At 33.1% G+C, this 18,823-nt stretch overlaps 2 protein-coding genes across 2 annotated transcripts in view; both read left to right on the top strand.

Annotated features, from left to right (window-relative positions):
- The window catches only part of LOC145322926 (uncharacterized), a 40,215-nt gene extending 22,271 nt beyond the window's left edge, over positions 1 to 17,944 (top strand). The window contains exons 2-9 of the mRNA XM_080165290.1: positions 9,707 to 9,782; positions 10,352 to 10,412; positions 10,832 to 10,906; positions 11,631 to 11,706; positions 12,263 to 12,319; positions 14,661 to 14,760; positions 14,944 to 14,978; positions 17,752 to 17,944. Of these exons, the coding sequence (XP_080021416.1) occupies positions 10,392 to 10,412; positions 10,832 to 10,906; positions 11,631 to 11,706; positions 12,263 to 12,319; positions 14,661 to 14,760; positions 14,944 to 14,978; positions 17,752 to 17,822 (435 nt within the window). The 5' untranslated portion in view covers positions 9,707 to 9,782; positions 10,352 to 10,391 and the 3' untranslated portion in view covers positions 17,823 to 17,944. The remainder of the gene's footprint in view (positions 1 to 9,706; positions 9,783 to 10,351; positions 10,413 to 10,831; positions 10,907 to 11,630; positions 11,707 to 12,262; positions 12,320 to 14,660; positions 14,761 to 14,943; positions 14,979 to 17,751) is intronic.
- Positions 1,198 to 3,730, top strand: LOC145322924 (uncharacterized). The gene is made up of 3 exons (XM_080165288.1): positions 1,198 to 1,934; positions 2,167 to 2,718; positions 2,815 to 3,730. The coding sequence occupies exons 1-3, from the start codon at positions 1,763 to 1,765 to the stop codon at positions 3,435 to 3,437; spliced, it is 1,347 nt and encodes a 448-aa protein (XP_080021414.1). The 5' UTR covers positions 1,198 to 1,762; the 3' UTR covers positions 3,438 to 3,730.
- Positions 17,945 to 18,823: the final 879 nt, after the last annotated feature.

Raw genomic sequence — 18,823 nt, 5'->3', positions numbered from 1 at the left:
AGAAGCAGGATGCACCCACCAGCAAACAGCTTCATAACTGGCTGCAGGGGCAGCACAAGTATTACATGGAATCCTTCAAGAAGATTTTAGAAAATAAAGGTATTAATAACTATTAACTATTAAGTATTATAATTTATAAACTAAAACATTACTAAATAATTTCAAAATCTGAAAGAAATAACAAATAATTAATTTAAATTATCTTCACTTCCGCGGGTGTGTACATTGCCGAAATCGAAGGAAAGGTGCACACCTGCGGAAAAAATGTTAATATTTAATTATTTTAAATAACAAATAATTATAATCAATATTATCTTTGTTTCCGCAGGTTTGCACCTTTCCTTCGACTTCGGCAATGTTCACCACACCGACTTCATTGCAGGTAACCTAAATAAAATAAATAAACTATTATTATTTATTAATGCAATTACAACTGCAGCAGCTACATAACCTGAATTAAATAAAGTAAAGTAAACTATTATGAATGAATAATATAAAAGAATTACTAATTTTTCAGTAACTGCAAACTATACCGATGCAGACGGTCCCAAAGAATTGTTGCTCGCCTGTGAACAGGTATAAGTTTAAAATTAATTCTTAGAAATTTAGAATGACCACAAATACCTAAATGATAATTTGATTAATTACTTATGTTTAGATGCCTAAACCCGATGCTTCCGGCCGCAGCATCTACGAATATTTCGAAGAACTGTTGAAAAGGTTTGGGCTTGAGCATTATCAACTTCTCAGCTCCACATCCGACTCGGCTGCCAACTGTGTAAAGGTAATGAAAAATTATAAATTATAATTATAAAATCATAACTATTTAATAGTTTTTTCTCGCATCGTATTTTAAATGGCTTTCCGCGGATGTAAAATGTACAATTGTAAGATAAAACCAGTTTTTTTAGATGAATATTTGAATGAATACGAGAATTAATATTATAAAACAATACCATTAGAAAGTAAATCATTAATTTATTTTTCATTCTTTAGTCCGTCAAGATACTCAATGAAGAGCACGGGAAAACCCCCACAGAGTATACAAGTTTCATGAACCATGAGGATGAAGATGATAGTGATAAGGAAGACACACCTGAGGCTGATAGTGAAGATGAAATCCCGTTGGATATGTTCATAACAGATTTAGATGAGGTTGATGATGTAGAAGCCGAAGGTGAGGGTCAGGATGTAGAAGCCGAAGGTGAGGGTCAGGATGGAGATGAAGAAACCCTGGCAGGAACAAGACAAGGCGATGGCGGCATATCAAGTGCGATTTTCTACAGGTCCATCGCCATCAAAGATCCACAACAAAGAGAGGGTAAGTAAAGTTAAATTAAATTCATTCCCAAAAAATTCAATGAATTACATTTAATGATTTACAGGGGTAGTTTCACGAAATGCATTTAACTAAATTATATTAATTTATTAAATTATTTCTTTTCAGCAATCACAAATTTCGGGAAACTAATAGAAGAGAACATCCAGAAAACAATGGTTTGTGATGAGCAGAAATGTGGACTTATAGTGGGAGGTGTTTGCCTCAACCACCAAGTGGAGTTGGCGTTGAAGCAGGCTGCCAAAGTTGTAAGTAAATTAATTAAATGATTAATAGAACAAACTAAATAACTTATACAGTAACTTAAAAAGTTAAATAATAAATTATACAAAAACGTGAAAATTAACAAATATTATATTTTTTTAGAAAGGGAAGGGGTACAACAGAACCATAATTAACCTGGCAAAGCTGGTCAGTAAAATTATGAATAACAAGAAGCTGCGTCGCATTTTGGTAGAGAGTGGACAACGTATGCTTACCAGATACGTGGAGACGAGATGGAGCTCCAGAATGAACATGATAAAGCGGTTCTTAGAGTTGTTTGACAACAAACAACTACTTCAGAAGGTGAAAAAATCCGTGCAGGATCAGAAAGGTAAACCCAAAAAAGTTAATTATAATTTAAACAACAATTTAAAACTAACAAAATTACCAACTTAAATTTCTCTCTGTCCCTTAATTAAACAAAAGAGAAAGGTAACAAATAGAAGTTTATTAAAATTTAAACTAAATAAATTATTTCTTCTCTCGTTCCCTTAATTAAAAATTAGAACTGTATATATCAATAGAATTAATTTTTAATTTTTAATTTTTAATTTTTATTTTAGTCAACAAGAAGTTTGACAATCTGTGGCCAACACCTGACCAGGTTCTTGCCCTCAGAGAAGTCCTGGAAGTGTTGGAGTGTGTGGATACCATGCTGACAATTCCTGCACAAGCCCATGAGGCCACAATCGTCCAGATGTTCACCATGCTGGATACGGTGTTCTTTACCCTACGGACAAGTATGCCTGGCAACTTATTCGCTAGACGTGTATTCAAGTTCCTTCACCTGAGAGTTAACAAGATTGTCCGTACTAATGCAGGCTGGCAAGTCTGTCTCTACCTACACCCCCTGTCACGCAGTCATTTGGAAATGATTGCGAGTGGCACACAAAGCTTTACGGTGACACAGGATGAAGCAAAAACAATTTTACAACAAGCACCCAAAAATTGTAGGTTGTTGGGTGAACGGCTACACCGAATCTCACTGAGAGCCAACCTAAGTCCTGAAGAAAAGGCAGATGAAGAGGCCGACCTGCGTAGAGCTAATGCGGATGCCGACAATGAGGATTCCGAAGCTGACGAGTACGAATCTCCAGAAACTGCACCTCCCACAGGTAAAGATATACAATATTAATTAAAATAGATAATAATAATAACATTAGTTAAATAATTCAATTATCATTTTTATTAATTATATTTATGTATTACAGGCATGATGACACCCATCCAAAAGATGTTTTGGAACAAACAACAAGAGTTCAAACAAATTCAGGCTCAAGCAGCAGCCAAGAAGAAAAAGAAAGAACAACGTGACAAACAGAAGGATCCCCTGGACGTCATGAAGAAACACCTGAAAGCTGGGCTGAAGGATTGGAATAACATAGAAGAATCCAAGTTGCATGCCTTGACATACGGTTACCAACGTGAAGTCGCTAAGATAAAGGAGGAAATTGCGAAAGTCAAAAAATCTAAGTCCAAGGATTTCGATGTTGAAGAACGCCAGAAACTGTACAAACAAGGAGCAATGACCGCAACCCACAGGATGCTTACTGCCAGGTATGAACATGTTGCAGAGAAGATATGTTATCCACCTGGACTTGTCAGTTTGATGACCAACTTCAACAACTTACCTGTTTCTAATGCGAGGTGTGAGAGAATTTTCTCACACCTCAAATTAGTTTACTCATCGAGGCGGTATAACCTAGAGAAAGAAACCATCCACGCCATCATGTTCTTGAAGATGAACAAGCTAGTCCCCAAGAAGTCCCAAGCATTTTGGGATAGGCAGGTAAAAGTTACCAAGAAGACAGCAACCAAGGAACTGGAAAAGTGAAATAATTTTTGTAAATATGTTTATCATATTAATTATGTTGGAAAGAAATAAAGTAGAAGTAAAGTAAAACAAATAATTTAATGAAATAATTTTGTGTTTTTTAAATATCTGTATCATTACCATTATAAAATAAATGTTGTAATAAAACCCAAAAAACTGTTTATTGATATATTTATTTTTTTTGCAGTATTGTTATTTAATTTAACAAGGATGAATAATCAATAAGTAGCGAAGCCAAAAACATTACTCAAATCATACTTGTCTTGTGTCTTTATGCGTGGAAGGTCTCTTGCTCGAGGTTCTAGAGTAAATAAGTTGGACATCAAATGAAAGTAAATACTAAATATCCAAAAATAAATTTGAATTTCAATTAAAGGGTGATGGAAAAAAATAAAAATGCGTACTTGCCGCTTCGCTTATATTATTGTACATTCAAACATCAGTAAACCAAAAATCAGACCAATCGGATAATTAGGTCACATAAAAATTTGTTGTTAAAATGTAAAAAAAATACGGACATTAATGTCAGAACTGAATTATCAGAATGCGAATATATAAGAGTCTAAGCAAAATTGTAAGTAAATTTGTTTAAAAACAGCTTGATAATCAGGTTTAATATGAGCGTACATTTAAAACCGAGTTTCAACGCAAAAAAACGCGGAGCCGAATCTAGAAATACGGCTGCGGATGTGTGTATATTTGGTAACATATGGTTTTTAAGTTTAATTTAAGGAAATAGACCGTTAAATCATATTATTACTGTAAAAACTCACTTTTAACTAATGTGGAGCCGAGCCGTTCTGAACGACGTAAAAAAATGCACGGAAATTCTTTTCGAACACAGGGATTCAATATTTTTAGGTAAGACTTATCGATAAAACACACCCGATACTTTGTAATTTTGGAACGATATAAAAAAATAAAAAATAAACATAATTAAAAACAAAGTATGGAGCTTGCCGAATTATTCACAGTATAAAATCTGTGCGTTTAAAATTGAAATTACCAAAAGGCAAAATAAGAATAATTAAGTTATAACGAACAGACTCATCACTTTATATTTACAAATTATTACAAAATCCTTACCTTAATATACAGTAAATGATTATGTGTACTGCCTTCCGAAATAGAAAACATAGCCTATTATTTTGACGTGTATGTACTCTTATGACATTCACTCAAAACAATAGACTACAATAATTTTTTTCGGACGACAGAACAGAATTAGATCTTCTTGTGTTGACACTTGACTAAGACTTTGTTTCTTTCTTCTTTTTTTTTATAACTATGCAAATAATATTTATCACTTTATTTTATTGTATTAATATAATTCCATTTGAAGTTTTCACATTGAATATTAAATTTTTTATTATTTTTCACTTTTCTTTGTATCTAACTAACGCGTAGTATGACGTGTCAATACACTCTGAAATTCAAATAAGGACTGAAGAACTGTGTGTGTGTGCACGAGGTGCACGAGGTAGAAATGTACATGGGTAATTAGAAACTTCAATATAATTTATTTCGTTATATTTACATTTTTTAAAATAAGATTTTTTAATATGTTTTGACCACGGTAAATAATAAAAATTTGTTGGAGGAATTTTTGTGTATATATTTATCCCTGATATAACAGCATACACCGGAAACGGATGATATCAAATAACAGGGAATCTATAAATATATTGTTACAAATACAATTACAAACTATTATAAGTTAACTTTAATATATTTCATTATCGTTATATACTTTTTTTACGTAATGCAAAATTATCCTTTTTTAATATTAGGAAGAATTTTTATTTTACCCTGTAAAAAAAGCAATGAAAAAAGTAAGACGTCTAAAATGTCGTATTCTTAACAGGTAGACTTTTTGGAGTAAGGAAATTATGTCATCACATTAATTTCATAGAAAGAACCTAAAAGTCTAATATATCTAGTAAATTTTATTTCGGAATTGTTTAACGAACATACTTAATTTAAGATTGCGTGATTTATTTCGAAATAGAAATATAAAACGTAAAAATTTATTATTTTTCAAAATCTTCTATTTATTTACCAAGTACTTCGTATATAAATATTAAGAAATTTGAATATTTAGAAAAATAGAAATAGGGATGTATTTTTGAACGAAGGGAGAGGGGAATTAATATCCTATTTTTGAAATAGAATTCTTGCACACGTATATAAATATTCCCCAATTTCAATATTTTCATATGTCTAAATTCCCTTCCAAATTTACTCGAAATACGATACGTTTAGGGTTTAGAATAGTTAATATTTAAAATATCTAGTAGACACATCATTGAAAAAAAGGATATTATTATTTTATATAACCTATGAGATTCAACCCTTTGTAGACAGTGAGGTATTTTTTTGTCAATAATACGAATTTAAAATATGTCTTTATTACCTAATTACTACGTTATAAAAAAACGAATTGGCAATTTTATAGCATAAAATAAATCCTTAACAGTAAGTAAATTGTTTCAACTATATATGACAAGTTAAATATCCCTACAAACATTATAAGAAACAAAAACGTTCAGATTTTCCCTGTTTTTTCCTTTTTCCCTCTCAAAATACCATAAATTAAAGGCATTATTTCTGGATATTTTTGTGAATAGGACATTTTTTGTTGATCAGTGTAGTGAAATGTGCTTAGTAAATGTTAAGATTTGATAATCAGATGAGAAATTTTTACGTTCACACTCCCTTTAACAGAGCATAATTAATAAATCTTAACATTTCCTCTGATAAAAACATGTTTTAACAGCAAAGCTTTTCTTTAATTTGCTGTTTATTTCACTAGTCCCCAAAGTTTTATAGTTTTTTTTCTTAATCAGAAGCTTAATAACTTGGAGACTTTTATTTAATTCTTATTGGTTGGTTCATTCAGATGAGTGTTCTAACGTTTTAACCACTAATTGAAATCTACAAAAGAGGGGATGTACATTTATTTATTGTCCATTGTCTTATCCCTTCCCAGCGAGACATTTCTCCATAGAGTCGCCTGCGAGCTCGTGCAATATATGTACCGAGTCCAATGCTACCTCGAATCCCATTCGCCATGAATTAACACCTAATTTTTTGGCGAACAACGTTGGAAAATCGTCCTTTCAAACAAAAGGTAGCATGCGAGTTCGCCATCGATATCGTGGCAGAGTATGGGGCGAAGTCGCACAATAGTAGCATAAATTAAAATGCGTCAATTGAGATCTCGACGGCGACTCGAAACATTTCTTATACGAACTCTTAAATGCTCCAAACACAGTGGGAAGCTATAATCATAGAGAAAAGTGGAAGGCGCATGTAGGGAGAGAGAGAAAGGGAAGAGGGAGAGAGAGGAGAGAGAGAGAGAGAGAGAAAGGGAAGAGGGAGAGAGAGGAGAGAGAGAGAGAGAGAGAGAGAGAGAGAGAGAGAGAGAGAGAGAGAGAGAGAGAGAGAGAGAGAGAGAGAGAGAGAGAGAGAGAGAGAGAGAGATAGGGAGAGAGAAAGATAGAAAGAATGAGTCATTCTTTCTCTATCATGTCTCCATAAGGAAAACATGTCTCTCAATTTGTTCATAATTAGACACATTGCTTAATTCAGTAGACTTTCAACTTAGCAGATATCTTACCATTCTTGGCTTAATATACTGAAAATTAAGATATGTTTCTATATTTGTTGTTGTTTAAAAAAAGAATGCCTTTTAAAAATTACTTTTTTTCATCAAAGACTATCAACACTCTATAACATTATGTATTACCATTTTTTATTGTTTTCAGTTGGAAAACAGAAAGATTGATAGAGTCTTAAAAAAATTATTTGAGTCCCTAGTGGCAAATTTATAAACTATATTTTTCTCCCTATCAATTTTGATCTTAGGTTGATTGTGTTTTTGATGTATGTGTGTGTTAACACCGTAAAATGCTACATTTGAGCGACATCGTGTTTTTTCTTCTGCTAGTATTTTCGAGGTCGCCAAAGTTAGCAGAAAAGCTAATAATTTATGAGGTAGCAAGCTACTAAAGTAGGAGCTCTAAAATACTAGCTAGCTACCATCTTAAGAGCTCACAAAAGTTCGTCAAAATGCTACTCTTAGAGATATCGAAAAAGGTAGCATGCTACCTTTTTTTAAAAAGGTTTCGCTGGGTTTAGATCCCTGGATTACATAACATTATGTTGATACAATTACAGCACAAAGTTTGAGAGAGTTGGCACAAAACATTGTTTGTAAATAAATGATTTGCATGCTTTTCAAGTGCTAAAATATTTAAAATTCCATAATTTGGTAGTGTACCATAATAACCCTCTTCCCCTTAATGACGTCCAAGCTCTTTGGGGTTTTAAAACTTTTTGTGGGGGTTAAATTTGTAAAAATTCTCCCCTTTTGGTCTTTGAAATCAGATATTAGCATTGTAAATATAAACACAGACGAATCCCTACAAAAGAATAGAAAGCAATTTGCTAGCAGACGAAAAGTATATCCCAGGACGGTTAGGCATTAGGACGTCAGGCCTTTATAATAGTAGAAATGCCTCGCTTAAAAAACTGAAGGAGATAAGGATCTGTAAGTACTATTATTCTTAACAATTGTAAACACAATAGATTTACTATGGTAGATGCTCAACCAACTATATGTACCAATAGGATCTGTAAGTACTATTATTCTTAACAATTGTAAACACAATAGATTTACTATAGTTAGATACTCAACCAACTATATGTACCAATAGGATCTGTAAGTGCTATTATTCTTAACAATTGTAAACACAATAGATTTACTATGGTAGATGCTCAACCAACTATATGTACCAATAGGATCTGTAAGTGCTATTATTCTTGGCAATTGTAAACACAATAGATTTACTACAGTTAGATGCTCAACCAACTATATGTACCAATAGGATCTGTAAGTACTATTATTCTTGACAATTGTAAACACAATAGATTTACTACAATTAGAGGCTTAACCAATTGAATGACAAATGTCCAGTTAGCAATAGATCTAAAGTATAGATTTAAATACAGGTAACTACCTCCTCCCCCCCTTTTTCAATGACCTTTTTAGTCTGCTAGCAAATTGTTTTCTGCTACTTGGCTGTGTTAATATTAGGTTAAGGTTAGGTTATATTGATAAGGTATAGGCTTCGCAGACTTAGTCTTCCTCCCCCCCCCCCCCCCCGAGGGGATAGATTATAAGAAAAAAATCTCTCCCCTCATTTTAAAGGAAACCGTCACTTTGACGTTTTTAACACCCTCCTTCTATATTATAATTGTATATCTAGAAAGATATATCCATTGCTTTTTACCCAACAAAGAAGTTTAACTTCTATTATTATAATTCTCAAATTTCTTTTATTTCTAGTGGCGAAGCTACTCTACAAGTTACTTTGTCCGTCCGTTCGTCCGTAATGCTACAGGGGAAATTTGATTTACTAGGCAGCTATTTAAGATAGACTTCTTATTTTTAGGTGAAGATACCAAAGTAGCATTCGTTATACAACTTACTTTGTTCGTCAGTCTGTCGATCATGCTCTTTGAACAATGAACTTCTGCTCTATAATTAACTTTGTACGTTTATCCAGGATTTTTTTTACTTTGAAACTTATGGATGTTGTCAGCCTTGTTACAAAGATAAATGTCTCTACACGATATTCTTTTCGATTGTTGAGACACGAGTTACATCTCTAATGATGATATACAAAATTATTCCTTGTGTAGATCAAAATTGTTGGTTGAATAGTTTGGACACTACTAGTTTGGAAACTTTGGGTACCAGTGCAATTTACTTATTATTTGCAATTTTTTTTGCAATTTCTTGCTCTTCATTTTGTCATTCTTGTTTTATTTTCTAAAGAAATACTTTTTCAACTTTAGAGTTGGAAATTATAAATTTTATTTCTTTTCCTATTTAACCAATTTTCTTTGTTATGCAAACAAGGATGACAAAATCCATAAGTTGCAAAGCAAAAAAGGCATGAATTGACAAACCTGGGTGGGAGGAACATAGTGCTGTTTTTTGCACCCAATGTTTTACAATGAACTTTTTTATTCGTTGGTTAAATTCAACTTTGGGGACTTTTGTTGATTTTTACATGGTTGATTCATTAAGTTGGGTGTCCCAACGTTTCCAACATCAAAAGATTAAAAATATGGGAGATAGAAGAAATCACGTAACCTAGTTTGTCTGTCTTTTGATCTGTCTATTTGTTTGTCTGTTTGACTGTCTGTCAGTAATTATTTGAGGTACATATATTGAATCAAAATAATTTTAATTATTTTAGATGGAGTTTTTGTTTGTGATCTTGGACGTTCTTGTTCTCAACTCAAAGACTGTCCACTTGTTATCCAACAATTGAGGTAATCCTTATAATAAAGTAACAGGATGTTTGTCTGTGTGTCTGTACCGAAGGATCTTTCTAACCGCTGAACCGATCGGGTTCTCCTTAACAGGGTAGCTTCTCATAGGTCCCGGTAAGGTTCATAATTATTTTCGGAGAGGTTATTACACCCTCCCAAGAAAAATCACAAAAAAATTCGAAATTAATAAAAAACATTTAAAGTGCCACTAGAGGCCTCTTGTATTAAAATATTAGAGTAAAACACTAGAGGGGGAAGGGGTTATTTAATTGTATGACCCCATCCCAAGGACCTTGTGCTGTTTCTCAATTGGTTCTTTGAAAATTAACCAAAAGTGAAGGAAATATTAACACAGCCAAATAGCAGATAAAAATTTGCTAGCTGACTAAGAGGTCCTTGGAAAAGGGGGACAGGTAGTAATCTGTATATACTATCTATACTATAGTTCTGTTATAAGTGATATGTTTTTCATTTTAGTATAGGCCCAACAGGGTTAGAGCCCACTGCTGTGATTAGGTATATGAAGAAAAAAACTACCACCCCCTTTCTTTTAAATTTCATTTTTTTAGGTTAGCCCAAGCAGCCAGAACCGATGGGGCTTTTGGGGCTATGAATAGAATTCTAGAATCGGTAAGTAGAAAATCTCCCCGCAGGGTTAAGGGGAGTAGTGCTGTATCTTATATGGCTTCTAGTTTATCTATCTTCACGCAAATTAGCCAAAAACCTTTTAATAATCAGTATATATTTTAGTTTTCCAAGTAAAAGACCCAGATTTGCGTAAAACACTCTGGGATCATAATGTATAAGATAATGGACGATAAATTGATGCACATCTCCAATGATGATATACGAATTACCCCTTCTGTAGAATACAATTATTGATTGGAAAGTTTAATAAAAGTACCCAAAGTTTTTTAGCCAACAAAAAAGATATCGTGTAATTATAAAACTTTGGCCGGGTGCCAATGCAATTTTCAGTTTAATATCCCCTGATATGCCGTTACACAGATCTTATGTCACAACTTTAAACCTTAAATCTTTTTTTTAAGATTCGAACAATTATGTGTGATGATGAAACAAAGAATGTTTGTTGTCCAAAATACATTGGAACCGTTAAAATTCAGGTAAAACGGCCTAAAACCGGTTCTAAAATATATCCATTTTCGAGATTGTTACGGAAAAATGGTTTTTCAATCCTTTTTTTTTTACATCAAAGACGACTTATAACAACGTCATATTTTTTTATCTTAACTCTTTTAAAATCAAGCATTAACTTGTTAAGCAATTAATATAAAAAAAACATAATCAATAGAATGATAGAACTATTTCAGGCAGATAATTAAGTAAGACAGCTTTCCACAGATATTAAAATAAAAATTATATGATTAAAACCAGTTTTATTGGCCCGAGTGTCCGAAGGCCGTTGCTAGAAATAGAAAGAGAGTTAGATTGGGAGAGAAAGAGAGAGAGAAAAAGAAAGAGAGAGAAAGGGGATGAGAACAAAAGAGTAATATCAAGATAGAAAAATAGCATTACAGACAGACTTACGGACAGGCATGTCTACATATAGAACAGCTAATCTACAGTGATCTAAAGGTATAAAACAATGGCCGATAAATTGATGTACATCCCCAATGATGATACACATTACCCCTTCTGTATATTACAGTTAGTGGTTGAAACGTACAGACACTCGATTAATATAATGAAACAACTAATTACAATAAAAATCCCCAAAGTTGTTAAGCCAACGAAAAAGAAAATGCTATTATACAACTTTGGGGACATATGTAATAAACAGCCCAATGTCCCCTCCCTGCCCGACTAATTCATCTGTGAATTTTGCAGCCCAGCCTTGAACTGAGTCCTGTGTACGCCCTCAACAGTACAAGTGTACGGGTCATGGACTGGCCTGTCTTTGGAGGTGTGCCTTTAATTCCACAATTTATCCACAAAATCCTAATAATAAAGTAACAGGATATTGGTTTGTTTGTCTGTCTGTTTGTACAGAAAGATATTACTAACTACTGAACCGATATGGTTTTCCATTACAGGGTAGCTTTTTATAGGTCCTGGGAAGGTTTAAAACTATTTTAGTGGGGGGTACCACAACCCTCCAAAGAGAAATCGCCCGAAGAAAAAGAATCCTCCCCCCCAAAAATTTTACATTTTATTTTAAAATCTAAAATAAAAAAGCAGGAATGTTTAATAATAGAGTTAGGTTCTAAGGAAAATTGATGTACACTCCCAATTATGTTAAACAAAATTGTTCCTTCTTAAGATTATAATTATTGGTGGAAAAGTTTAAACACTGAAAGTATGTACAACCCAATTAAGATTTATTCATATTATATATATGTGCATTAAAATTTGGGGACCAGTATAATTTATAGTCCAATGTCCCCTCCCAAAAATTAGGAAACATAATAATTGTGATAATATGATAAATTTGCGGAATTCAAGGCACACCAATGATTAAGATCTGGATAATGTTGAAACCTACTTCTGGAGAGATAAGGACTGCATTCCTTTTAAAGGTAAATAACTATGGATCTAAAGGGATAAGACAATAGACCATAAATTGATGTCTCAAAATTTTGTTGCCCGTATTATAGATTTAATCTTAGATGCTTAAAATACAGAAATCCTTCGTCTGTTAGGAATTCCTTTTTTAGTTGGACAAATTATTCTACGCTTAATTGTCCATCTAGGTTAAATATCTAGTCAACATATAAATGTAGTCATAATTCCGTTAGAATAAAGCTAAGTATAACTATACAATATGTCAGTCTTTAACACTTATTATATAAATTCATATGTCGACAAAATGTTTGACAGGATTATCTTTTACTTTGTAATCAGTAGCCCGGGGATCTTAGGGATAAAACAATGGATGATAATCTAAATACATCCCAAATAATCATAAACAAAATCATCCCTTCTGTAGATTGAAATTATTAGTGTTAATAAGACACAAGAATAGTTATTTCTCGCATCGTATTATAAATGGCTTTCCGCGGATGTAAAAATGTCAAATCTTATGATCGTACATTTTTATATTCGTAGAAAAATGGATATAATGATATGCTAGACATAGTTTTTTCGTATGGATGAGAACCGGTTCTAATCCACCGGATTAGAATCGGTTTCAAATGATATATTGTGGTTAAAAACATTGGCTACCAGTGTAATTTTTAAAGTCCAATGTCCCCTCCCTCATTGTCTATTTATAAAACTTTGGGTACCAGTGTAATTTACAGTCCAATATCTCCTCCCTCAATGTCTATTTATAGAACTTTGGGTACCAGTGTAATTTACAGTCCAATATCTCCTCCCTCATTGTCTATTTATAAAACTTTGGGTACTAGTGTAATTTACAGTCCAATGTCCCCTCCCTCATTCTCTGTGTATAAAACTTTGGGTACCAGTGTAATTAACAGTCCAAAGTCTCCTCCCTCAGGGTCTATTTATAAAACTTTGGGTACCAGTGTAATTTTTAAAGTCTAATGTCCCCTCCCACATTGTCTATGTATAAAACTTTGAGTACCAGTGTAATTTACAGTCCAATTTTCTCCTCCCTCATTGTCTATTTATGAAACTTTAGGTACCAGTGTAGTTTACAGTCCAATAGAACCTCCCCCAATGTCTATTTATAAAACTTTGTGTACTAGTGTAATTTACAGTTTAATGTCATCTGACTCATTGTCTTTTTATAAAACTTTGGGTACCAGTGTAAATTACTGTACAATTTTCTCCTCCCTCATTGTCTATTTATAAAACTTTGGGTACCAGTGTAAATTACTGTACAATTTTCTCCTCCGTCATTGTCTATTTATAAAACTTTGGGTACCAGTGTAGTTTACAGTCCAATGTCCCCTCCCCCATTGTCTATTTATAAAACTTTGAGTACCAGTGTAATTTTTAAAGTTCAATGTCTTCTCGCTCATTGTCTATTTATAAAACTTTGGGTACCAGTGTAATTTACAGTCCAATTTTCTCCTTCCGCATTGTCTAACTATAAAACTTTGGGTACCAGTGTAGTTTACAGTCCAATGTCCCCTCCCACATTGTCTATTTATAAAACTTTGGGTACCAGTGTAATTTAAAGTCCAATATCTACTCCCTCATTGTCTATTTATAAAACTTTGGGTACCAGTGTAATTTATAGTCCAATGTCCCCTCCCTCATTATCTATTTATAAAACTTTGGGTACCAGTGTACTTTTTAATTTAACTAGCGGCTTCACCCCTAGCATCTAGGGGCTTTGCCCCAAGAGGTTTGATCAAACCGATTTTTCGTATTTTAGATTTAAAAGAAATATAAAAAATAAAAAAAAAATTTATTGGGGGGAAGGGGGGAATTTTTTTTTTGGGAGGGGGAGTCGACCCCACTATTTTAATTTTAGTTTTTAAAAAAAACTTTATTTTTTATTTTTTTGGGGGGTTGGGGGGTGTCCCACCCCTCAAGAAAATAGTTATAATTCTTCCCGGGACCTATGAGAAACTACCCTGTAAAGGAAAACCCGATAAGTTCAGCGGTTAGCGAGATCCTTCGCTACAAACATACAGACAGACAGACAAACAAACAGAAAGACATCGTTCTACTTTGTATTACAGATTGCCACTTCCCTCATTTTCAATTTATAAAACTTTGGATACCAGTGTAAATTACAGTCCAATTTTCTCCTCCCACATTGTCTATTTATAAAACTTTGGGTACCAGTAGAATTTTTAACAGTCCAATGTCTCCTCACTCATTGTCTGTTTATAAAACTTTGGGTACCAGTGTAATTTACAGTCTAATATCCCTTCCTCCATTGTCTATTGTGTATTTTTTTATCCTTTATGAATGTTGTCATACTTGTTTATTTTCTTGTAGAATTTGAAATCCTGTCAGAAACTGCGAGTTTAAACTACAGTGTAGAAAAATCTCACATGGATGTAACTCTACCCCCTTCACTTGCTGTACAGGATGCCAGGTATGTATGTATATGTTGTCAGGAGCGAAGCTAGGCTATTGCTTTTTTTTTTTTTTTTACAAAAGTCCGTCATTGGCACTACTATAGATTTATCATAGTTACCTCCACTGTTAAAAAATGATGAAAGGGTGTAACAAACAAGCAACCTTTTTAAAAATTTCTGTATTTTTATTTTATTTATAGATGTATGGCAATTTGGAAAAACGACGAATATGCAGGTAAAATAATGAGTTCTTTTAGTAGCGAAGCTACTCTAGAATTCGAAATGTCCATTCGTCCAACTGTTTTCTCAGACGCTATTAATGATAGACAACTGAAATTTTCGGTGAAGATTCCCTGCACCAATGAGCATCAAGTATTTAATTTACTTGGTCCGTCGGTATGTCAGCAAAGACACGTATACATACTTAATTTTCACAGGTTTCGTGATTTTTTATTTTCTCTACAAATCTTACATAACTGAACATCTGCCTAAAACTGTATTTCATAATAATCATATTCTACTTGCGACTATGCCTTTAGACCTCTAGGGGCGCTTGAGGCAGTATTGGGGTTGTTAAACCTAACCATTTTTTAAATTCTAGTTTTGCTAGAGACGATATCCTACCCAAAAATAGTTTTAAAAAACCTTCCCAGGACCTATGAAAAGCTAAATTTTGATGGAGAACCATATCGTTTCTTCGAGTAGCAAGGTCCTTAGGTACAAAAAGATGAGTGACAAACTCAAAGACATCCTGTTACTTGTATAAAAGTATATCCCTAAAATAAGATATGATTGCTATAATTTTATATTAAATAGGCAATAAAAACAAAAACTTTTACAAAAATACCTAATACAGACAAACGAACAAATACCTCACAATTCAAGGGATCGCAAGGAATATTTTATGCGGCTGTTTTTTTATTGGTGGAAAAGTTTGAACATTGATTAAAGTACCCAAAGTTTATACAAAAACGAATGAGAGAAAGTTTAAATAAAATATGGGTACCAGTATTAAATTGCTCCATTATAGGGCGGGTGACTTCTCCCCCCCCCCCCCCTATTGAATTGATATTAAATGCAGACAATCAAAGTTTTTATTGCTTATATAATGATTTGGTAGATACAAACTTTGGCATGCAATCACTTCCGTACAAGTAGGGACCTAACCCTGCAGGGTCTATGATTGCGGGGCTACAAAACTTACCCAAAATATCATAATCTAACCTAAAGTAAGTAAAACACCATAACAAACTAGTGTTGGGCCGGATATTTTTTTGGCCGGATCCGGATATCCGGCTAATTTCTAATTCCGGATATCCGGTATCAGGCCGGATATTGAAAATGGCCATATATCCGACCCAACCCTATTACAAACCCCATTATAAATCAGCCTGATATCCGGTATCCGACATGATTTTGAAAATAGCCGGATATCCGGCCCAACCCTATTTCAAACCCCTTCCCCCCTGTATTTTTGATTTATTTTAAAAAAAAGTATGGTAGGGGGGGGGGGGAGGATTTTTGTGCTTGACTAGGAACTTTGAGGGAAACCGCTGGTATCACATTATCAATCATATTATTACAACAGCACAAACTTTCCCTTACCACTTTTGCTTCAATCTAATAATTAGGGCAGGGATATAAAGGAATCAGACAATGGCTGATAAATTGATGTACATCCACAAAGATGATACACAAAATTACCCCTTCTGTAGATTATAATTAGGGGTTGAAACGTTTGAACACTCAACTAAATAAACCAATCAATCAAAATTCATTAAATGTCCTTAAGGTTGTTAAGCCAACGAATAAGAAAGCATTATTATAAAACTTTGGGGACTAGTGTAATAAATAGCCCAATGTCTCCTCCTTTAATCTGTCATTAAGGATTCTTTTTAATTTAAGTTTTATGAACTTGTTTTCATTAAAAGGCTATAAAACGTTGGGTACGTAATTAAATCTTGATTGGCTGGTTCAAACAGTGTCTAAATTTTTCAACCAATTATTTTTACCTATAGAAAGGGTTATTTTATTTTCAATATGGCTTTGAAACCGATTAATATTTGCTAGATTGGAACTGGTTCTCAGCCCTGTGTATTACGGACAATTTTCCACAAATATTAAAATAAAAATCATGAAATTATTACCAGTTTTGTTAGCCCGAATCTTCGTCTCCTTGGGGCTAACAAAACTGTTTAATCTTTTATTTTAATATCCACGGAAAGATGTCTAAAATACGATACGGACTATGATATTATGCGGAATTAATTGCACCCCACAAACTTTATCAATTATAATTGTACCCAATAAAAATAAATGAAAAAACTTCGCTTCAAGTCTTTAATTGTTTTTTTTTCTGGTGTCTACCTGAAAAAAAAACTTTTGTAGCTGCATTGTTAATACGTAAATCCTTTTTTTAAGACAGAATTATCAGGGATCTTAAGGGATAAGATAATGGACAATAAATTGATGTACCTCAAATTATGATAGATAGATTAAAACAGTACAGAGGTTTGAAATTTTGACACCCCTTAAACCAAAATCGAGGGGAGTGTTTAATGGAGATGTAGAACTTTGTCATGGGGGTTTATAAACCCCCCTTAGTTTTGCAAGGGGGGGGGGGGTGGATACACCCACTCTGCACCCTATTAGATTATATGTACATTAAAATTATTGATGGAAGTTTGTACAACCTAATCAAGATTAAATAATAAACCCGAAAGTTTTTAAGCCAACGAATGCTAAACGTCTGTCCAATGTCTCCTCCATCTTTGATAACTTTTGTAAAAATTTTGAATAAAAAATCATCTTCTATTGAGATATCTCTGTATTTTTATGGATTTATTATCACATGGATCTTATACCAGATTATTAAGTGCTCTATTAAAGTGTAATTGGATGAACGAACTGACCAATAAATGATAGGTGAAATAGCAACCTAAATTGACGGCAATTTCCCCCCTTTTATAGATATACATGTATATTCTATATCTCTATATTATTTTTAGGTTTTGCCCATCTGAATCTACCTGTAAAACTAACACCCATCGATGAAAACAACATAATTGAAGATAATTGAATCTAGCGGAGAAGCCCCTAGAGGCTTCTAGTGGCACTTCTTTTGAAATATCTAAGTTGAGAAATAATTTGTCTATGTTTGAACAGTTGTTTTTAATCATGTTTCTACATCAGATTTTTTTCATTTTTTTTTCATGGTGATTTCTCTAGGGAGGGTGGTGGTAACCTCCCCCAAAATACAGTGTGTTTTTTTTATGAGAACTTTTTTGAAAGCAGTTTTACCCCACTTATAGTTATCAGAATTTAATGATTAATGGCTTATTTTCTTCGTTTTTTAAGGCAATTAATAGAACACCAAAAAAATATTTCAGTTTTTATCTCAAAAGTACAGTAAAATTTAAAATTCAAAACTTAGGTTTCAACATCTAAAAATGGTTTTAGCGCATTTTTCTTATGCCTAAATCTTCCACCCTTTGCAAGAAAAAAAATTGGATTTTCTGTAGTCGACTTTGGGGGGCCAGTACTCCCTCCCTGGTTGAGATATGACCTTCAAACTTTGATATGTTCTAGTACATGTCCCTAATAGTATCTGTATACATTTTTAGCTCTATATTTCAACTTTCAAGTGTTTAGCAGCCATTCTTGAAAAAGGTTGAATATTTGAGCATAAGAAAAATGCGCTAAAACCATTTTTAGACGTTGACACCTAAGTTTTGAATTTTAAATTTTACTGTACTTTTTAGATAAAAACTGAAATATTTTTTTGGTGTTCTATTAATTGCCTTAAAAAACGAAGAAAATAAGCCATTAATCATTAAATTCTGATAACTATAAGTGGGGTAAAATTGCTTTCAAAAAAGTTCTCATAAAAAAAAACACACTGTAGTTATAAACCTTTCCAGAACCAATGAAAAGCTACCCTGTGAAAAAGAGCCATATCAATTCAACAGTTAGCGAGATCCTTCAGTACAGACATACAAACCGACAGACAGCCAGAGATCCTGTTACTTTTATGTAAGGATAATTTATAAACTGTTAATTAACTAGCAGCTGCGCAATTAG

The sequence above is a fragment of the Acartia tonsa genome, chromosome 6 (genome assembly GCF_053477335.1).
Source record: "Acartia tonsa isolate MP-2025a chromosome 6, ASM5347733v1, whole genome shotgun sequence".
In the NCBI taxonomy this organism is placed as follows: Eukaryota; Metazoa; Arthropoda; class Copepoda; order Calanoida; family Acartiidae; genus Acartia; species Acartia tonsa.
This window is presented reverse-complemented; position numbering and strand designations above follow the sequence as displayed.

Excerpts from the sequence above, each read along its gene's own strand:
- LOC145322924 (XM_080165288.1), top strand. The coding sequence starts at position 1,763 with ATGAATAACAAGAAGCTGCGTCGCATTTTGGTAGAGAGTGGACAACGT. Across the intron at positions 1,935-2,166 it reads ATCCGTGCAGGATCAGAAAG|TCAACAAGAAGTTTGACAAT; the intron begins GTAAACCCAAAA and ends TTTTTATTTTAG. Across the intron at positions 2,719-2,814 it reads AGAAACTGCACCTCCCACAG|GCATGATGACACCCATCCAA; the intron begins GTAAAGATATAC and ends TATGTATTACAG.